This window comes from Plutella xylostella, chromosome 19 (genome assembly GCF_932276165.1).
Source record: "Plutella xylostella chromosome 19, ilPluXylo3.1, whole genome shotgun sequence".
In the NCBI taxonomy this organism is placed as follows: domain Eukaryota; kingdom Metazoa; phylum Arthropoda; class Insecta; order Lepidoptera; family Plutellidae; genus Plutella; species Plutella xylostella.
This window is the reverse complement of record NC_063999.1, coordinates 5,809,465-5,832,138: the sequence shown is the minus strand read 5'-3', so window position 1 is coordinate 5,832,138 and position 22,674 is coordinate 5,809,465. Positions and strand designations below refer to the sequence as shown.

General features: G+C 39.1%; 3 protein-coding genes across 5 annotated transcripts; 1 reads left to right on the top strand and 2 right to left on the bottom strand.

Moving 5' to 3' along the window:
* Positions 1-134: 134 nt before the first annotated feature.
* On the bottom strand, positions 135-8,865 carry LOC105398075 (microtubule-associated protein RP/EB family member 1). Of its 2 annotated transcripts, none has more exons than XM_038105785.2 (6): positions 8,714-8,865; positions 8,120-8,409; positions 7,417-7,663; positions 3,800-3,906; positions 1,555-1,710; positions 135-1,165 (listed from the first exon to the last, which is right to left on the bottom strand). In XM_038105785.2, exons 2-6 carry the CDS (start codon positions 8,384-8,386, stop codon positions 1,097-1,099), a joined length of 846 nt encoding a protein of 281 aa, XP_037961713.1. In that variant the 5' UTR covers positions 8,387-8,409; positions 8,714-8,865; the 3' UTR covers positions 135-1,096. The 2 variants fall into 2 exon arrangements, with proteins under 2 accessions (XP_037961713.1, XP_037961714.1); XM_038105786.2 differs by lacking the exon at positions 7,417-7,663 and adding an exon at positions 7,062-7,296 and having other exon boundaries at positions 8,714-8,863.
* A 122-nt stretch (positions 8,866-8,987) lies between these two features.
* On the top strand, positions 8,988-13,273 carry LOC105398074 (proton-coupled folate transporter). Its single transcript, XM_011570127.3, has 7 exons — positions 8,988-9,249; positions 10,265-10,525; positions 10,906-11,080; positions 11,635-11,812; positions 12,133-12,508; positions 12,699-12,939; positions 13,032-13,273. Exons 1-7 carry the CDS (start codon positions 9,117-9,119, stop codon positions 13,111-13,113), a joined length of 1,446 nt encoding a protein of 481 aa, XP_011568429.3. The 5' UTR covers positions 8,988-9,116; the 3' UTR covers positions 13,114-13,273.
* Positions 13,263-22,656, bottom strand: LOC105398159 (ATP-dependent RNA helicase vasa). 2 transcript variants are annotated; one of them, XM_048627655.1, is made up of 15 exons: positions 22,525-22,656; positions 21,671-21,699; positions 21,314-21,401; positions 19,862-19,990; positions 18,878-19,170; positions 18,576-18,761; positions 18,138-18,224; positions 17,559-17,696; positions 16,854-17,030; positions 16,299-16,494; positions 15,778-15,975; positions 15,244-15,374; positions 14,763-14,888; positions 14,579-14,590; positions 13,263-14,265 (listed from the first exon to the last, which is right to left on the bottom strand). In XM_048627655.1, exons 2-15 carry the CDS (start codon positions 21,695-21,697, stop codon positions 14,209-14,211), a joined length of 1,845 nt encoding a protein of 614 aa, XP_048483612.1. In that variant the 5' UTR covers positions 21,698-21,699; positions 22,525-22,656; the 3' UTR covers positions 13,263-14,208. The 2 variants fall into 2 exon arrangements, with proteins under 2 accessions (XP_048483612.1, XP_048483613.1); XM_048627656.1 differs by lacking the exon at positions 14,579-14,590.
* Between the last annotated feature and the right edge of the window lie 18 nt (positions 22,657-22,674).

Below are 22,674 nucleotides of genomic sequence, written 5' to 3'. Positions count from 1 at the left end.
TTCACTGTAGTTCATCATTTATCTTTCTAAGAATGTCCTAAAAGCTATTTTTTGTCATTAGTTTACTTTCAAATCATTTTAGCAGGAGCCTGACCTTTGTAAATTTAGAAAAAATACGAAAGAAAACAACTAGATTTAATAAAGTTATTAATTTATTTGATAAGACATTCACAATTTGAAAACCAGAGGCAATTAATATTTGCTGTTACGATATTGCAAATCATGTTTTACAGTAAATAATTATGAGTTGTTCAAAACCAACGCAAAAAATGTCTGTTGGCCAACAAGTCGTAATAATATATAAAAGCAAAATTAAACAATTTGAGGTCACTTCTCTAAACGCGAGCAGTTACAAAAAAAAGTGCAATTCCTTCCAAGTCTTGTATTCAAATAACCTAGGTGAGTCTGCAAATATCACTGCAATTTGTGTATCTTTACATACGATAATTACCAAAAAAATACAATGCCAATTATGATGTTTTTTTTCTATCGCTTGAAACAATATATTCATTTTTGATCAGATCTTAATTTTAGAATTATTTGGGTTAATTTTTTAGTACTATTGGAACCAATATTAATTGAGTAACAGATTAAACAACTAACATTAAATTTCTTCTAACAATTAACAAACTATTAAATGCACGTTTATTAGGCACCAGTGACCCAAAAATGAATACCAGTCTCGAGATTTACACAGTAGCACGCCAGTTCGCACCACAGTACAATCAACATTACCAATTACAAACACATTAAAAATAAGTAAATATATTTATGAAATACCTATTTTATACTTCGAAATAACATAGTAGATGAGCGTCACGATATGCCACGTCCCAAGTATCTCCTGACGGGATGCGCTTAGATATGCCACAGCCGCAGTCTCAGCACGGATCAGTTACACACGCGAATACATACTCTGCCATTTTTGGGCCACTGTCGAACTTTAAAATTATTTAACCTAAGAGTCAGACGACTTATTGGCTGTGAAATACTAAGCACTCGATACTGTTAATGATTGTGAAGCGATATATTTTCAAGTTACAATATACAAAGAGCACTATGATACGCGGTATATTTTTACACGTTGCGGTAATTTTCAATACTCGTCTTCTTCCGGCGGGTGCGGCGTGTCGCCGTCCAGCTCCTCCGGAGGCGCAAATCCGTCCTGAAATAAATTAAAAACATTTGTTTTCTAAATATATTTCGGTATATTGTTAGAGCTTAGAGCAAACAATCATTAACATGTTGCCAGTTTCCTCTAGAGAAAATTGCATAAATTCGTCTTATCTCTAATGTAGAGAGATATCTAGTGATAACGTTTATCTATCAAGGTGGAGGTGCATTGATAAGACAACTGGGGTTTGACAATGATCTTAAAAAAAGCGTTGTGCTGTGCAAATTGGCATGGTTTCCGCTGCAGACACTAGCGTTATGGGAATCCGATATCATCAACATTAGCCAAAACATGTCCAAAGCCTAGACACTTCTCAGACCCATGCTATTTTCGGCAAGTTAAAACCCCCGAGTGAAACAATGGAAGCTGCGTGGACTCACCTCAGTCGCATATAAAATGTCGAGGATCTTCTGAATGATGGGACCGTTCTGCTGTTCCTCCATCTCCTGACAGATCACCTCTATGTCTCGAAGCTTCCCGAAGTAGAAGTCTCGCTCCTTCTCCAGACCGTCTACCGTCGCTTTCAGTTCGTTCACCTGCAATTTCAGAAAGCTTATTTTGTACTTGCTATCTGATTACGATTATCTATCTATATTACGGATACATTTTAGAGATAATAGACGGTAAATTAAACTGTAATATAAGAACAATAAACGGCGATCCGGGCCAGCTGCCGGTACACGGGGTCGTTATCGACGTAGATAAACGTCACTATACCGCGATTCTCCATAAATTCGGCGCTGTGATTAGTGGAACGCGCACTAAACGAGTTTATCGACGTCAATAAAGAACTCTTTTAGCGACTGCAGCTATAATTTTTCTATAAACATTGAACAATTTCCCTTCAGTATAATTTTCTCCTATCAATAAATGTAACATACACATGTACGTATGTTAAACAAGGCTGTTATATTAAACAAGGCTGGTTGAGTGCACTCGTCATACATATTGGATTACGTCCTAGACAACATACGCTTCGCTGTTACTACGGTAATAAAATACGCTTTACATAATTCCAATGCCTATTGATGTCAGAACGCAATAGTTATAACAGAGATTGATTTTAACCCCTAGCCGAAAATGAAGGGTTTCACACTCTAGTGGCCTTCTAATCGAATGCGATAGCCTTTACCCGTACATACCATACATATTATAGACAAGACGCGGGAATCGACTTAGGTTTATAAAATGTAGTGGTGGTGATAGTTAAGTACATAATGCTTTTAAATATTATAATTTTGGTGCCTTGTTGAGACTTATGATTTATGCTTATGCATTAATGTCTCTTTTTTAAATATTTTTAATAAGACATCAAACCCATACAGGATATTTTACTACTTCAAAAAATGAGCTGGTAAGCAATAGAGTAAACAAATGAGTCTCCTTGAAGCCATTCATGATAATTTTATCATATACTTCTCAAGGGACTTTAGGGCAGGCTAAGGCCAGCCACCTCTCCCAAAATGGAGCTGCCCTCAATACCTATCTCAAATTAGAATATTTACTTTGACTGTGACTTGAATAATAACATTCTGTATCTGTAGTATGTGGAATAGAAATGTTACTGTTGAGAATATCATAGTTATGGGATTGTTTTGATAAATCTTTTATGAGCTACGGTATGTGTGGAACTAATGAAGTTTCAAGGAGGTTGCATTAACTACATAGTATGTGAAGTAATGTGAAAGTCCGAAGATTACGACTCTACTTTAAGAGTGAGGCATACTTGCAATTTTAGTTACATAAAAAATCCTACTCTAGGGTTCCGCTCATCTCGCATAATCTTTATTGACCAAAACTCATTTCGCATAACTCGTATGGTCTAAACTTTTTTGGCCGAACCATCACTTTGCCAAGACTTATGTGGCATAAGGCTCGTTTCGTCTAAAACTCTTTAGGCACAATCTTTAAACACCTAAGTTTCGTTTGCTCAAATTTATGTTCGTCTATACCTATGTATAATCTTGTTTCTCGTAATGTTATCTTAATAAATAATATATTAAGTATGTAGTAAATGTACAAATTGTGGTATTTTTCTCCTACATCCCGAAAATCACGATATTGTATGATCAAAAAATCGAAAGTTAACGACCAATATAATTATTACAAACCCCATGAGATCGAAACCTAAAAATAGGTGCGACGACGAGCAAAGCGAGGAGGAGCGTGTTAGGTGCACATGTTCATCAAAACCAAAGCGGAGCGCAGCGGAGCGTTTTCCAAACAGCGGAAACAATACAAGGCACCAGTTTGCGCTATGTAGGGAGACGCTCCGTCAAGATAAAGCCAAACGAATATTATTACTTTGTATAAACCTAATAAACTTATGCCATAGCATTATTAGGCTATTCAAGATTTGGCCATACTATTATTAGGCTAAACAATCTTATGCGAAATAACTTTTTACTAAACGAGATTTATGCCATACGATTTTCGGCGTAACGAGACTTTGACCAAACGTTACTATGCAATACGAGATTAGGCAAATAAATCTTATGCCAAAAAAGGTAGAACCCCTACTCTATCTCCAAAAATGACGATGTATAATAGCATCTATGTTTCTCAACTTCTGAAAAGTAAAATAGTCCTGATGATTTACATATAGTTCCTGATGATGATACATACCTGATGGTTGAGTTCATCAAGCAGTTTGGAGTCTCCCTTCGCACTTTGATTTAACTTGGAGATGTTGGCCGGGGGCGACCGCACCGCCGTGGTGTTGGCCTTCCCTACTGTAAACAGAAACGGGTGTCAGTATATTAGCATAGATAAATTATTATAATACTGAGCAAAAAACTTTTAGCTGTATGTTAGTAATACTACTAAGTATAATTTAAATATAACAAGTACTTTATAGGGAGCTTACATAGATGGGTTAGAACACAAGATATATTTTAAATATTATTTGGTACTTAGCAGATAATACAGAGGGGGGTCTATTATTTTATTGTTATAAATATTTAATAGTACTTACATAAGTAACATTACGATATAACTATAAAATGTATAAATATATGTTATGGGTATAGGGATAATAAGGATAGTGCAAAAGCATACCGTCACCTTAAATCGTAAACCGCCTAACTCCGCGCGAGCAAATTTTACAGGAGACAAAAAAAACTGTTTATTTTGTACTTCTACTTAGGATACCCCCTAATGTTTTTTTGTTACTAGAATAAAAAAGTGGTTGCGAATTCAACGGCGTTATGAAAAATTTGCTATTTTTATCGCTTTATACATAAAATGGACTTACGATCTTTTCCCAATCTCTATGTGAATACTATTATTGGAGATACGTGTTTTTCCTGGAAATACGAGTTTTTCGGACTACGATTATGTAAAATACTTTTCTCTTTGATGGACTTACGCTATTCAAATATAGATAAATCTCCCTACCTTTTCCTATTACTTCGAATTTCGAGTATTATTGATGTACTTAATAAAATGATTATGTAATCAGCAACAGCAATCATCTTTATAAGCAGTAGAAAACATAAATCAGTACTAGGCAGGCTGCGTCCATGCTCCCGCTGTCGCCGTTGAAACCCTGGTGGTAACCTGGTGGCGGTACGCTGTGATCATCATCTGACGAGCAAGAAGTGACGGATTGAAAGTAGGAACGGGGCGCTAAAGACTGTTCCTAGCCCCGATGGCATACCAGACCGTGTGTCTCCGCTGCTTGCCCTCAGAGCTGGTTTGTATGAGCATGAGTGTAAGTGAGGTCTCCACTGACTGGAAAGAGTCCAAGTTATAATAATAATAAATAAAATAAATATGTGGGGACAGCTCACACACGGCCATCCGACCCCAAGCTAGGCAGAACCTGTGTTATGGGTGTCGGACAACTGATATATCTACACAAATACATAGATAGATAGATACTAAATATAAATATCAACACCCAAGACCCGAGTACAAATATCTGTCTTTAAACAAATATCTGCCCCAGCCGGGAATCGAACCCGGGACCTTCGGCATAGCAGTCAGGGCCACTAACCACTACGCCATTCGACCGTCGAGTTAAAGCGACTGAAGAAAGAAAGCAGTCCTGCAGATTCTTCTTCTGTGTACCAACCCATCCGACTGCTGTAAGAGGCTGACAAGCTCTTTAATTTAGTGACACCCCCTGGCTGAACGGTATTCACCTTTTGGATTGTCAGTTTGGCTTATGAAATGCACAATCGATAGTGGATACAATACAATACGTATAAGTAGAAGTACTTCTACGTTCGTTTGTCGGAGCAGGATGTGAACCAAGGGGTGTTAGGTAGTTTAAACATGGTGTACGCGTTCAACTCTATACTTTGGGGAACCTTTAGGGCCACTCTTGAATACCATCTGTTGCCTTCCTACCTCCAGCAAATAGTCAGAGGTCCAACTGGTACATTAAATACCCGATCAGAGAGAGTTTATTTTTGCAGAAGGAGGTCAGTTGTGGAGTTTCACAGAGGTCGGTATTGGACAACTCTGCAATGGAACTTGGCATTCAACACTGTCCTGCAAATCAAGCTCGCAAACGGCATCAGCAGAATGCATTGTGCTAAATGCATTCTGCTGATGACACACAGAAGGTGGCTGAGAGAACATCCTTCGAGGATGACATCCCAAAGACGAAAGTGGCCTTGTTTGGCATAATCCACCACATAGGCCTTAAAACAGCGCTCCTCATGACACCCTACAAATTCGTGTTAGTGATGTTCATATTGGTATAGAACGGCACATGTGCTACCCCAGCCTAGTCGTAGATAGTTGCTGGTCATTCGAGGATCATTTCAGGATGTTAGTTCCCCGGGCTCAAAAAGCAGTTGGTGATCTGTATGCCATGCAGTGCGCAGGCTACTTCCAAATCTGGGGGTCCTCGCAAATGAACCCATCGCCTCTATACGGGTGCCGTGCAATCTATTGCCCTCCAAGGAGCACCTGTCTTGTCAAGTCGAAGAGAATGACTGTGATGGGACTGGTTGCAGAAGCCAAGGATTCGTCAGCAACGAGTTGCAGCAGCCGTCCTGCCTTGTTTGCAAAAAAAACTACATTAGTATGTTGAAGATGACTACGCGGTAAAGAAAGCCATGCACATCACAAGCCACATGGTGGTCCAATATCGAGAAGGAGATGAAAGCCCAAAACCTGACCACATCGACAACCCGGGATAGAATATCCTGGCGCCGAAGTACGAGGAGGCCCGACCCCAGCTAAACTGGCAAGAGGGCAGGAGAAAGAAGAAGAAGATTAGTATGTTGTAGTTAAGTGCTGACTCCAACAAAAATATACAAAATAATTTGTTTACGCGTAACTTTTAATTTAAGAACATAATATTGCTAAAAAATAGCAAAATTTAACTATAAATTGTTCAATAAGAATGTTAAGTACCTGCTATAATTTATTTATGTAGTATTAAAAACAAAGTCAAAAATATAGTTTTATTGCAAAAACGTACGTCCACTCCCATTGCTCATTGTATGGGAGTAGGAGGAGTTACGAGGTTTTATTGTTTAAAAATCATGACTTCGAGTTAGGAGGAAAACGAAAATTTAATTTGCTCAGAGCTAAGTTTTTTTATCGATTTACGAGTAATACGAAAAGATGCGCCTTGAAAAGACGCTTCTAATGATACCAAAAAGTCATTTTCGCCAAAAAGTGGAGTTAGGCGGTTTACGATTTAAGGTGACGATACTAATGATACAAATAACTACAAGGAAAATGAACAAATTTACACATATTTACATGAAAACAACCAAATACATCATTATAAAAGACCTGCTACACATCACTGGGATGGCCACAGGTTTATCATCCAATACAAATACAAAGATAAACAGGAATAAATCCGCATAAACGTAATACACCAAGAGAAGCACACACAAAAGAGTAAAGAAAAGAAATGTACTGGTTTGGGGTCTGGCGGCAAGCTTGGCGGGCGGCGCGCGCTGCGGCGGCGGCGCGACCCGGGCGTGGCCGCGCGGGGCCGCCGCGCCGCCGTGGCCCATGGGCAGCCCCTCCCGCGCGGCCACCGCGTCGTACTCTGTGCCCCCGTAGTTGGCGTCAAAGAACTTCTTGAACCATTGCAAGAACTCAAAGTTATCTTGGAACCGACCCTTCACCAGTTTGTCAATGGGTACTATCTACAAAAGAAAAATGAGGAAAGTAAAAAGAATGGACGAGACATTCTACAGGGTGCAGTCTACCTGCGTGGAGGGAGGGGAGGTGAGGGTGTCGGGGCGGGGTGTGTGGTGGATGCGTACTGGCGGAGTGGTGCGCGGCGGGCGCGAGGCGGCGCGGGGCGGGCGGCGCGCGGGGCGCGGGGGGCGCGCACAGCGGCACGCCGGCGCCGCCGTCGCACGCGCCGGACCCGATCATGAACCCTCCACGCGCTTCAAACGCGTCATATTCCCGACCATCGTAGTTGGCATCAAAGAACTTTTTAAACCATTGTAAAAACTCGAAATTGTCTTGAAACCTCCCCTTTATCAGCTTGTCTACTGGAATTACCTATAAAATAGCAATATTACAGTGGCATGCCTTGTTAATTTAACTGTTTCAGGAGCTATGGTAGCCGATAACATAGCCACTGCTGGACAAAATCTCCATATTAATTTTATTTATGTGTTTTTATATCAGGAGATTTGGATGAGTAATTCTAGATTAGCAGCTATTCATAATATGACATAGTTAAATTACATCATTCATTAGATGAAAAATGACTATGAAGTAAAATGATTCATGTTTCTTTTCATAAGACTTTGCATGGTTACTCACATTTATGAAAGGTAAGGTTTTACTTTATATCTTGCCTGTTGTTCACATTGCACAGCCCATGAAACTGATGCGAGATGAAATTTACCTTTATTGCAAGTTAACTAGCCTTTTAAAATAATTTCTAATAAAAAATATGATCCATAATGTTAAACACTAGCTAGAGCAAGTAATAGTTTCCATAGAACTTACCTTGTCAACAGCCATTTTTTTGAAGCCAGCTTGTAAAATCTTGAAATTCTGAATGTACTCATGTTCCAGATTAGTCTTGAATTTGATGCGTTTCATGGGCACGCTGCCGGGGAACAGCATGTCCATGAACTGGCAGTAGGCGGCGCCCGTGCACAGCTCCTCGATCTTCGTGAAGCTGGACTGCAGGCAGTCGTTCACCCACGCCAGCATGTCATGTCGCGAGAGGTTCTCTGACGTCACGTTCGTCGAATAAACGTTCACAGCCATTGTCACTTGGCCCGCGGTATTCCCTGAAAGCCAGAACAGTATTTTCGGTAAGGGAAGCGACAGGTGAATACCACTCAAGTCGGTCTAAAAATAGGTCGTGGTGTATACGTTTATTACAGTGCACTTAAGGAATCACTGCACTTTAGGGTGCTCATAAGTTGATATATGATATCAGTGCTTTGTTAGCACCAAAAATAAAGAGTAATTTGCAAAAAATAACAGTAAAACCTTACAACAGCGGACGTGGTAATGACAGGACAATTCAATATCGGTATCAAAATATGTTGAATCTGTACAGTACATAAATAAAGGGTTAATGATACGAACCTTTATGTCCTTAATAAATAAAAATCTGTCTTTGTGCGATTTCCACTACGTAATGTTCTAGAAATTAAATCAAAAACGTTGGAATTTTGTCCAAAACGCAAAGCTTTTTTCGGTCTTTCCATAAACTAGAATTTTTTTTTTCTAAACTTAGTAGTGATGTAGTCAATAAAATTTGCGAATGAATCGATACATTTATTCGATTCATCAATATTTGTATCTGTGGAAAAAAAACATTCAGTAATTTTCATTCATTCATTTATTTACATTCACTCAATTGATTTCATTCATTCACAAGTCAATTACATGATTGTTATTTTTATTTATAAATCTGAAATTATGCGAGTGCGCAAGTATACAGAAAGATAAAATATATTAAAAATAATTTACATTATATTTAACGAAAATGACGCAAAATGAAGATCGTCTTACCGAGAGTAATGACAGGATAAATACAATAAGCGAATTGCCCGGAAGACCATTTCGCCTAACAATGGAAGTTCCATTATTTACTATTATGCTGGCTTTTGCGTTATCAGGTATGTTTGTAATCATTGCAGTAATTCAAAATAAGAATTAAGCTTCATTGAATGTATCTGAAATATGTTTTTGTGTATACTACATTACTTTAAAAAGTTGTTCAAGTTTAGGTTTCGCGCCATTTTATGAACTTATTTTATGGTTCAAAAACCTTCGTCCGGTGTCGGGTATATTATTTTATGATTTAATTGCTAGCAGTACAGTAATTATAACGTAATAACGATGGTTATACTTATATTATTTATAATAACTCTTGTGTATGGCGTGAAGCTCTTTATTTTCTATCATCATCTAATTCACTAACTTCACCCATCCTGCTGGGGTTCACTTGAGTACTATGATTGAACATACACAGTTTAGTTACAGCAGTAAAAAATTTATAAATCTAACCACGGAAGTAAAAAAAAAGTCTTTTATACTTCCATGAATCTAACTAAGCACTTTTATCTCTTACAGTTATTGAGATAGGCGCCTATACTTACCTATACGTAATCGTAATGAAAATAAATCTATAACTAGATAGGTATAAGATTAGACAAATACCAACAGCTAATCTGAGGTTTATTGTACTCATGAAAGATGATAAGTATGTACTTACCTTTGCTATAAGTATTATTATATGTATAGGATAAATTCTAGGTTGTAGGAAACCTACAATTTAAGTGCATGGATAAAGTCCCCCTTTCCTATAAAAACTAAATACCTATCAATAACTACATACCTGCCATATTGCTTTTGGGAGATTGCCTGAGGAGCCAATATATCCTGCAGTGTATATAATAGTAGCTATCACCCTTGTCTAAGCTATCAACCCAACCAGAATCAAACAATTCAAAATTAAAATAGCTGGAGTAGCCAGGAAGTCGCTGATGCTTATCCAAACACTATTCACATTTCCAAAGTGGTCTAGTTAAGTACCTAAATAACTTCATTTCTATCTTCATTATCTGATCACCCATACACAAAGTTGCCTATGCTATTAACATTATAATTAGGTATAATTTAAATTTCTAGGATCGGTAATAAGCAACGTGGTCCTCTACCGTATCTGCGTCCATTCCCTGCACCACAGTGAGGACGAGTGCCGTCCGTTCCTGGCGCCTGTCAAGTCCAACACCAGCAGGCAACTGGAGGAGGAAGTACAGAAGTACAGCACCACCGTGAGCCTCGTCAGGACGCTTGTGGAGTCGACCGGGCCGGCTGTACTGTCTTTGTTCATTGGCGTCTGGTCTGATACGTATGGAAGGAAGCCGCTGGTTGTATGGCCGTTGTTTGGTAAGTTCACAGAGTTCACTCATCTTTTGTAGTATTGTTGAAACCTCGTAGAGACCTAGCCACAATAATATAGGTAGTATTAGTGTGTAGCGTTGTGACTAACATACTTTGCAAATTATTTAATTGTGACGTCGTACCTAACTACGTATGCATGCAAGGCAAACCAACTGTGATACCTATCTACTAAATAACACAGTATGTTATGGTACGGATATAAATTTTGATGTTACGTTTATGCATTACCGGACAAAAGGTCCTCCACACGGCAGCTAAAAATACTCCAATGAGTTGAAATGAGTCATTCCATGTCCCCTTTGTCATACCTAATTGAGATCAATCAACATCATCACATCCAACACCCATTTTTTTTGCAATTTTAGGTTCTGCGTTATCAGCGATGTTGAACGTAGTGTTCGCTCTAGCGGAAGGGTTTGGCCCGTGGTGGTATGTCCTCACTGCGGTGCCATTCTCCCTGACTGGAGGGTACACGGCTCTATTTACCGGGGCGTTTACCTACATTAGTGATATCACCACCAATGAAAACCGCTCGTTGAGGTATGATCATGGTGACCTAGGGTTATTGGCCCTATATGGCTGTGGATAGACGGTGACTTGGGTCAATATGTGATCCTCATGAATATATATCTAATATGATAGACTAGACTAGATATTGATTACTCCTTCAAAGCTTTTTTTGTAAATTGTTATTTTAATCCGTATCACTGTCTACCGCAGAGGTCATACAAAGCTAAATTAAAACAAAACACGCTATTAAGTGTTTCGGAATTAATGAGTGTTTGCATAATTTAAACCTATGCTAATCCTGTGTTGTTTTATTTGTTTTAATTTAACACAGGTCTTATATACCTGCCTAATGTTTTATAATAAGTAATTATATTATGTTGTTTATGTAATAATGTTGATCAACTGTGTGTGTTATGTGAAGGTAGGTTATTTATTTATTTATTTACACACACACATTGTAACATAACAGGAACACAAAACGTTATGGTTGTGCATGGCATGTAGGTATTGGGACTGGGACTAATGTATTGTGGCGAGGTGTATGTTTTTTTGCACAGACTGATCATCATCATTATTTTCAACAGGATGACAGTGTTGGAAGCCGTGTTTTCGGCCGGGAGTCTTATTGGTTCCCTGGCCAGCTCGTATGTAATCAACTTAGTTGGGAACCTGGTGGTCCTGCTCATCAACGCTGCACTAATTGTGGTCGCCTACGTCTTCACAGCAGTGTTCGTCACTGAGTCGTTAAATGGAGCTTTACCGGTAACAACTTACTATACTATACCTTTAATGAGACACATACGAATCTAACCATTTACCTATCTTATATTTTTTGTATATGTATAAGATTACAGTTAAGCTAATTTTAATCAATATAATAATGGTAAACAACAATCTAAAAATAAACTCAGACCGATACAAGCAAATAATGCTGCCCTTCACACAAATACTATACTTACCAACCAGTTAATTATCTGAATAAATTTGTAGACTGACTCATTATTATCAATAGTAACACTTACGTTATCTGAAAAGGCTAGGCACTACAACATAATGCAAAATAACACATTGATTATTTTCAGGGCAACTTGATGACGCTTCTAGATATTCGGCTGGTAAAAGAAATGATAGACACGTGCTTCAAACAAAGACCCAACCGAGGCAGGGCGCAACTCCTACTGCTGACCCTCACTAACAGCTTCTCCATATTTGTCCTGTACGGACTGATGAGCTTATCCTACATCTACACAAGAGAAAAGCTTCACTGGGCTGTTAAGGAATACAGCATATATTCAGCTGCTAATACACTCATTAATGTTATCGGAGCAGTAGCTGGAGTTAAGTTTGGCAAGCTGATAGGTTTGGGAGACTTGCCCTTGGCAATTCTTGGACACCTATCGGCCGTGGGAGATCTGTTAGTGGTAGCATTTGCTGTGACTTCCTGGCAAATGTATATGGGTAAGTTAAGTCTCGTATGCTGGATCAGATGTTTTAGCGATAGTTAACCATCGTTGCTTCAACCATCTTTCAGCTTAACCTCCCTTATTGGAACTTTCTGTTATATTTTTATCTTCTCTGTTCCACTTTCGTTTGATCACGAGTTGAATGACACCTTTGACCTTACAGAATTATCTTTATTTATCACCAGGTGCCGGGATAGCGATGTTCAAGGGAATGGCCGCGCCGCTGGTGCGATCCTTCATAACTAAAGTGATGCCCCTAGAGGACATCGCCAAGGCGTTCGCCTTGCTGTGCGCCTTTGAAGCTATTTGTCCTCTGATTTCCTCTGTGGTCTACAACTCACTCTACAGATATACGATCGTGTCGTTCCCAGGAGCCATATACGTGTTCAGTGCATTCATACTGTTCGTTTGTGCTGTTATGTTAGCGTAAGTTGCTTTTTATACTTCTGTGACTGTCTAATTAGTTCATGTAAACATGTATAATTGTATATACTCATACTGTGTATTAATATTTCCAGAGTGGTCCAATACTTTACAGTAAAGGGCTCTACGCCATATCAAAGAGTGGAGGAAGATGTCCCAGTTGACGAAGATAACTAGTGATCTCATTCTTTTGTCACAAATATGTTTTACGTTAAGTACTTAAATAAATTTCAAGTGGATTTGGACTGTGATATACGAAAAAAATATACAATAAATAGATGTAAGTATACTTTGTTAACTAAAACGACCAAAATAAAAGAATAAAGTTAACTGCGAATGTTTATTTTCATTCACACAAAAACAAATCAAAATGTGCCCATTCAAAACAGGTACAATCGAAGGTACATAGGTAAACGGTAAAGGGAAACTAATCATTATTACCAAAGTTTAGTGATGCCTGTAACTTTTGATAACAATAAAAAATAAACGTATTTTGCACTCATATACAACTATGGCAATAGCGACCTTATTTATACAATGTTTTAAAAATAATCAGTTAATAAAAATATAACCCACTTAGGTACATGTTAATTTTAATTTGTACGGTAACAACCTGTATGATTCCACATCTCGGTTTAAAAGAAAGCTTATATAATATTTTCTGAGTGTTTTTCTACTAGTAATGAGATTCTGTCATGACGAAAACCATGAAATGGGAAATATGTAATGTCAAATGAATTTTTAGTAAGTGATAATGATAACGCAAAATTTTACGCAGTTATAAACTATTAAATGCAACTATATTAAAATTTTAAATGAGCAACTTTATATTTAACATCACAGTACTTGCTAATGCTAATATTAGCCAATGGAAAACGATGCGATACATAAGTATTTAATGCTAGATAAAAAGAAAAAAATATAACATAACATATTCAAACTTAAAAAAAACTATAGTGTTTCAAACACTTTTTTGCACTTACGTAAGTACAATTATTTAAAGATTATAAAATCAAACAATTAGGAGTATGCTGACACTGGTGAAACCCTATTCTATACATTTAGTAAATTATAACTCTAGGAATACTTGTCAAGGTATAATGCAGTCTTCTTCTAACGAATTAGTAGCACTTAAGTTGGCTGTGCAAGCCATTTTGTCTATCTGTAGTTTGGTGGATGACCAGCACACTCCACTGTCACTGTTGCAGCACCGTATTGTTAGCGTCAGTTGCACCATTACAAACTAGCAGTGTCCACATCATTATAACAAGTCTACCATTCTTCTTCGGGCTCATTGCCAGCAGTCGCAGCCGATGCGCTGTTGAAGTTCTGCAAATAAGAATTGAGCATCTTTACCGGAATTTTAAAAAACATAATGGCTATGAAGCACATAGCCATGTGCGGTTTTTAATGAGCTCGCGAATTATAAGAGAAAAAAAGAGAGCATTGTTTATTTTTCGGTGCGACTGGCGCAGCGGCTGGTCTGTTGTGCATGCGGGACCAGTTTGATGAAAACTTTCCATAAGTGGAATTTTACAGAGATACATGTTATGTTGCCCTTTTGCTCCAATCGTCTGGGGCTTGTCTGAATTAGCATTACGGGTAAAAAAAGGTTGACTTTTAAAGTATCTTAAATATTTACCCATTCATTCCCCTGAAGCATTGGAAGTAAAAAACATGTTTTTACTAAAGATAAACAAAGCTGCGTATATTTCAGAGATAAACGATTGCTGCAATCTCACAGATTTTTATCGGTTTTTGAGGTTTTCCGTTATTAAAATGATCCTCCTTACAATATAAGTAGCAAGTATGATCTCATAACTTACTCGCACGTCGCTGCCTCCGTACTTGCTGCCGCGATAGCTGGAGTCGCCGCCGCCCTGCAGGAAGTCGGGCACGTTCTGCTCTGCCTGCCGCAGGATCTTGCTGAGGTCCGCGAGCAGCGCGCTGTCCTGTATTTATAACGAATATTGGCATTAGCAGGGAGAATAGGTAACACATCAATATAATTTATAACTTAACTAATGCATTGGAAAGATTCTCGAGTAGAGACCATGGACAATGCAAATGCCCGGTCGACGTCCGAGGACAAAGTTTTGTGGCCCTCCTTGGGCCCACTTCCAGCAGTGAAAGATTGTTGGCTGATGATGAAAGATAATGTTGCTAAACAGATCGATGTTCTTAGAGGAGTAGTTGGGATGAGTTAGATAGCTTATGTCTTAGCAGCGGAAAACTGTTGGCTGATGAAGAATGACAAATTGTACCACATATTCAAACAGCTCAACACCAGTAAAACGTGCAACAAACCTTCTCCGAGTCGTAGAAGGAGACGGCCTGGCCGCGGTTGCCCACGCGGCCCGTGCGCCCGATGCGGTGCACGTACTCGTCGATGCTCTTCGGCAGGTCGTAGTTCACCACGATGTCCACGTTCTTTATATCTGCATAGGGCCGTATTAAAGTGTTATAAACTGCTTGTGATAGTCGAATAGGGATACTCAGAGGTGAAACACTTAGCCGTGTTCAAACTATAATGACATTGTAAGATTTCGCCAGTAACCCAAAAATCTGTCGCAATTTTTTAGTCCTCTTCAGTTTGAGGTTTCAGTAAATACAGCTAAGAACACTCGTGGACAAATAATTGACCCATCCAACTCTTCAGAGATATGAAGCTCTGACCACACACATACTAACAAATCACACCTCTCTCAATCAAGGAGGCAACCCAATTGACCTATAAACTGCACATCCATCACACCCTGGGGAGTCACTACTATTCTGTCCTTTCACGATAGTCCAACCCTATTGTATTTATCACCAACACGCGAAGCACAATCAACATACCAAGCCCTCTTGCGGCGACGGCCGTAGCCACCAGTATGCAGTGCTTGCCGCTCTTGAAGTTGTGCAGCGCCTCCTCGCGCTCCTGCTGCAGCCGGTCGCCGTGGATGGACGACGTCAGGTGCTGCTGCTCCGACAGCATCGCCGCGATGAAGTCCGCCGTGCGCTTGGTCTCCACGAAGACTAGGACGCGTTTGCCCTCTGGAATGGATGGGGTTGGGTTAGGGGTTTGTGTACACAATGCATTTCCTTAACACGAACCCCGTTTTTTTTAAAATGTGAAGTAGGAGTTGTATTCTGGATTGAGTAGATGAAGCTTTTTCACGCATGGTTAGTTTCTAAGAGAATATCGAGTTATTCTAAATGTCCAGACAGCCAGATTCCTAACATAGCATTTTTGTTACTAATCATTCTTAGATGATCTTCATCATCATCATCAGCCAGTTATCATCCACTGCTGGAAATAGGCTTTACCCAAGGTTTTGCTGAACACTCTTATAATTAGTTAATTGAACGAAAGTTACCATTATCCTCGATGAGTTTCTTGAGCGTGGCCTGCTTCTCGTACTTGGTGACCTCGTGGAAGACCTGCGTGACGTCGGCCGAGGCGCCGCCCACGATGCCGACCGCCACGAACAGGTAGTTGTTGAGGAAGCGCGCCGCCAGGTGCTGGATGTCCTCCGGGAACGTCGCCGAGAACATCAGCGTTTGACGGTCATTCTGTGTACAAACAATATGTTATAATTATTTATTATAACAAGCCCTCTGGGGAAGGTTCATTTAAATTACGCAACTCATCATCAGTCAAAGTAGTTAAGAAACACGGTATTGTAGTTCTTATAGACATAAGAAATACAGATTATACCACCATAATTTACTCTCTACGCCAGTGACTGTTACCTCAGCCTCTGATTAGAAATATTACGTAAGTAATATAGATTAATTCTATCAGACTATGAACAGGCGTAGCTAATAATAATAACACTATTTTGTCCTATTGAAAATTTTTCACCTGAACCATTAAAACAGACTATATTTGATACATATTTTCACGATGTTATAGTTTAATAAAACCTCACCTTAGGCGCCATGTTGGGGTGTTCCATCATCTTCTCCACGCTGGGCATGAAGCCCATGTCGAGCATGCGGTCGGCCTCGTCCAGCACCACGAAGCGCACGCTCTCGAACGACACGCGGTTGCGGTCCACGAAGTCGTGCAGCCGCCCCGGCGTCGCCACCAGGATGTGGCAGCCGCGCTGGACGAGAACAATGAAATTAAATGCTGTATATTGGATGTGAAATTATACAATTTATTTGTCGATAGTCGTAATATTAGTCTACCACCATTTCACAAAGGCTCTGTGGACTAAGGAGAAGAAATGGCAAAGGAAACTCCTCAGCATCTTTTCCAGCTATCTTAATACCTACATAATTTCATAATTGATTGCTATCGTTGCCTTAGCTGAGGCGGAATAAGTGAATAGGTGTTTATAGGTGCCCACATTCTTATAAAATGTTTGTGAATGTGTCTTTTAAAACTCCACAGAGTAAATAGAGAAGCTTTGGATTGATATCAGGCAAGTTTGTGCAATCGCAGGAATGAAGAAAGCATATATATGTGGCAAGAGGTCATTAACTAAATGTATGCTGTTGCAGTCAGTTTCATCGCTTAGCTCAGCAATACCTAAAATTAATGCTGAATGATTGGTGATGATTAGAAATATTGTTGAAAAGTGAGTTTACAAGCCAATCAAACTTTGATTATTATTAAATTGTGTACTTACAGCGATGCTATCCCCCTGGTGGCGCACGGCGGTGCCGCCGTACGCGACGGCGATCTTGAGCACGGAGCCGTGCGCGAACTTGCGCGCCTCGTTGAAGATCTGCAGCGTCAGCTCGCGCGTCGGGGACACTATCACTACCTGATACCAAGTATAGCATAATCAGTGAAAAATTCAAACCACTCACGTGAGTCAATGTATAATGTATCAGGAGAATGAAACAATCGAAAAGGAGGTCGTTATGAGAAGGTAGGAGGTATAGTGGGAATGGATACTATGACTATCTGATACCAAATACATCCTAATTAGTATCTTCTATTGTACAGGGTGTTGCAAAAAGGGTATACTAAGCCGAAACCTACATGTGTGCAGCATGGTATATCTAAGCCCGAAACTGAAGGTTTCGGCATATTATACCCTTTTTGCAACACCCTGTATACGAGTGAAGGTAAAGCATCAATTCATAAGGTGGCTGTTATGAAAATGGGAGTAGGCACAGTAGGTATACTATGAAGTAGTCTACCTTATTTCTTTGCCGCCGCGCCATATTAAAAAAACAAGTAATTTACAATAACTGATTACCTGAGGTTGGGCGCAGCCACTGGGTCCCACGACTAGTTCGCGCGGGTCTTGCAGCAGGATGTTTATGATGGGCAACAAGAAGGCAGCCTGTAGGAGAAAAACAAAACATTTAGGTACTTGTAATAATTTTGATTTAAATATTTAAAAACTTCAATAAATATAGAGAAGGTGCACTAAAAGAGCCTGCTTTAGTCAGCCAGGTGACAGGACAGGTGCTAAATCTGACTCGCCATTCCTTTCACCACTAATAAAAACAAACACAAAAGCTCAACTATACCTACTTATCATCACAAACGATCACATCCTCTCTGCTGGGGCAAGGGTCTCCTTTCAATGAAGGAAGGATTTAAGGCCTAGTCCGCTAAGCTGGCCTAGTGCAGGTTGGGAAACCACTGGACATGGACACTATACTTAGAGTTAGGATAATTAAGTATTTACCGTTTTCCCGGAGCCAGTCTGCGCGCAGCCCATGAGGTCGCGGCCCTCGGTGATGATGGGGATGGCGTGCTTCTGGATGGGCGTCGGCTTCGTGTACTTCGACTTGAGGATGTTGTCCAGAACGTACTTCCGCAGACCGGCCGTCTCGAAGCTGTCTATGGGTTTAGGCGGGTTCTCTCCACTGACCTATGGAAGTAAGGAATGAAAGACGTAATGTAATATGTTACATGTAAATTCGGATGTTTAGAACACCATGTTTTAAATATAAAAATAAAGCAGGTTCTTGTAAAGTCGAAACTAACCTTAACGGCAATGTGATCAAACTTATCAAAGTTGATGCCGGAGCTGATGGAGCTGCCGAAGATCTCTCCTTCGTCCTCGGTGGGTTCGGGCGGCACGTACGTTACTGGGGGCTTCTTGGGTTCGCCATTCTCGTCTAGTTCCGGCTGCGGTCTGTCGTCGTCGTCGTTGTTGAAGCGGCCGCCGCCGTCACCGTCGCGGCCGCCCCGCCCGCCCCCGCGCCCGCCCCGCCCGCGCCCACGGCCTCGCTCGCCACGGAAACCGTCACCACGGTCTTCGTCGTCGAAGTCGCCGCCTAGACAAATAGAAGTATATGACCTTAGGAATTGAATTGGCTGTGTAAAGTGACCGATAGGCGAGTCAGATTATGATGTGTAAGGATAATGAAAAAAAAATTAATAACACAAAACCTAAATAACCAGTATCGGGATTGGTGACAAAAGTGACAATACTAGCCATGTAGAATAAAATATATCTTTATTGGTCACCACAAATATTACACAAAAAAAGAATACTTAAGTATTAACTAGAAACAATGGCTTTATCTCTTACATGCAATTGCAACATTAAACATAACGAAATAAAAAAAATGTAGGGCAACTAAAATAGTAGGTACACAAAAATAATTACTACCATTTGATTCTTCTACCATTAAAAAACTAACAAAGTTTAGCCAGCCTTAACACGATACTTTGTTGACTTTGTACATTCTTATCGCCGCACTTCACAGAAACGACAATAACCCTTTGTTTATCTGAAGCACTTGAGATTGGAGGTCACAAAAATAAATGAGTTATAAGTACTGTAACTTGAAACAACGCTTTTACCATCAAGTGGATGCAGTTCTGATATATCAAAGTATGTGCACAGCAATCATTCTGTCATGCTGGTAGTTCAGACGCCATATACACATTGATCTAAATGCTGACATGACAGACTATGTTTAAACAATGTTAGGGTTTTAAAAATGTAAATTAACAAATTACCTCCTCCTCCGTTGGTGTCTCCGTCGCGGTTGAAGCCGCCCCGGCCCCCGCGGCCACCGCGCCCGCGCCCCCCGCCTCGGCCCCCGCGACCCCGCCGATCCCCAAAGCCATTACTGTCTTTGTGCAGATCTGGAAATTCACATTACAAGGTTAAAGGACTTGACTGTGTGACTTGAGATCCATTACATTTGTAATTTTATTGAAATGTTTTGAAGGCATCAAAGAAAAGTACTATTAAAACTTATTTTATGTCTTGTCTACCATCGATCAGATTAATGACGTATAGATTAGTACTTATACCAGATGTGCATTGGTTAGCAACAGGTATCATATTTTGATGATCATGTAAAATATGAAGAGCTGAGTAAGTAGCTATATCCAAATGAGTGGATGAATATCAAACTGCCATATGTCCACCTACCCGAAAAATTGACTTTTTGATTTGGTCGTGTTCTCCGTTAAAATGTCAGTTTGCCTATGCCATTCAAGTTCCAATAAGTGCAAGGCATCCATGAGAAAAAAGCCGTTAAAAAAGTAAGTTTTTTCAAATCCTTTTAAGTCTAACCGTTTCGCATTACAAATTTTCACAAGTCCATTCCGGCCAATCACAGAGCGTAATTTTTTCAACATGGCGTCAGTCTTGGTGAGAATTTCGAGGCTGCGGTGTGTGCTCCCAGTATTTTATAACGAATATGAATGAAAATGTTGAGGAAATTGTGATTGTGGACCCTGATAAAGCTCGGAAAAGGAACAGATTGAAGAGTGTAGCAAAAAAAACGACAGAAAACTAGTGCGAAGTAAGTTTAAAACCCCTTTTTTTCCAACCCACGTGTCAATCACAAAGCATTTTCGTAGTCAACACAGGGCCGTATCGGGTAGAATATAATACGGTAGGTAGGTACTTTTCTACCGATAAATTTTGGTTGATTAACTTCATTGTATTTAATAGAATAAAGACTATATTAGTCTTAATGAGTCCGGCCCATGATATTAGTATTTTTCAAACAACTATAAGTCCTTATGACTCATATCAAAGCAGCATAAGTCTTGTATGGGCATATCAAACTGCTATAAGTCCAAACTGTTTATTAACTTTTACGCCTTTCTATGGGTGTTATAATGGATTTGTTTATTAAAATACGTTCTTAAGGTCACAAGTCAACTGATTAAATCACGGGGCAAGTTCTATGACCATTAAATAATAGAGAAAACAAAAACCTCCATTTCCCAAATTTTGCGTGGACGTGACATACGGCAGTTTGATATTCATCCACTCAAATGATCATGCACAAAGTAGTCTGCCTTGCATTGAATTATTTTACATGTACTTTGCAATAAAGTTAATTTCATATAATTAAAACTGCTAAAAAAAATTATAGAAATATTGAATGTTTTTTTTCTTTGGTGAACTTAATCCAAAATATTTTTTAAAGTACTTATTTAATAATTTACCATCATCATTGTCGAATGAAGAGAACCCCCTGCCTCTTGATAAGCTGTGGCCCTCGTCTATCTTGTTGTTGTAGGCAGGTGTGGAAACCTGAAAACATATTGTCATAAGTAGGTACATGGACATACAAATTTTATTCAGCTGTAGTAATAAAAAAAAAAAAAGATCCCGACGAATTGAGAACCTCCTCCTTTTTTTGAAGTCGGTTAACAAAGACTTAAGTTCTAGTTTAAATCCAGCTTTAGACTACTGATTTATGTATATTTTATGAAATTATCGGATCTAAACCAGAACTATCACTAGTCTATGTTTTCATAGTAGGAGCTATTAGCCTGGAAGTGATGAACTATTCCACTTACCGCAACATCGTCATCCCATTCATCCATTTCTGTAAATAAGAGAAATATATTTTAGACTAGGGTAAAATTAATCTGGTAATATAGGTCTATATTGGGGAAATAACCTTTTCAATTTCTATGGAGAGAAAGAAGATGAAAGGATTTTGAAGATCAGTAAAGTGATTGACTAGCTTGATGATGGGAGTTCTTTTGGTGAGTTATTAGGTAGCTAGTATAAATTCCCATAATTTCTGGATGGTAAGTATACAGTTATGTCCATAATCAAATTGTGTTAGATTTCAAGTTTTCTATTTCCCAGTTTTGCATGAAACTTCGACTTGAAGTTACATAATTATAGCATAGGTACACTGGCTTTAAAAAATACAACTACCTACATGCAAAAAATAATATGCAGTACCTAGCTATAGTAGATAGTTACCTACTCAAGTATTAATGAAATGAACAAAACTTTGCCATCAAACAAATTTACCTAGAACCCCGAAATGACAATCTAACGGCTCATCCTACAGGCATTCTAATTTGAGTTACTACTCAATAATAAAAACGAGACAATCAAATCAACCAAGGTTTGATTCATGAGCTTATGATATTATCTTAGTCAAATTCTACTGTGATGAAGGGAAAATACCTTACTGAAACTGTGAGATTGTTAATTATACAAACCGTTTAGGCGGCATTGGTAACCTATAGGTACAATATATTTTCAAACAAAGCATCGGCGATGTCTGGTAGGAATTGATTCACACGTGCGTGAACTCTAACTTAAAAAATAAAGCATCAAGAGACTCTTCTCGGTAAATTAATGCATAACCATCTTTATCATTAATAATTACGGTAAACAATGATCAACTCACCAATATTTTGTATTATCTGATTATTTTAAAAATAGTTTTATTGTTCTACAAACAGATCAAGCGATGGCAGCCGGCAAAAGAAAAAAAAGAAGAAAAAACAAGATTTCATTTCATTCATTCAAAATAGCAATAAAATTTAAAATATGTTGC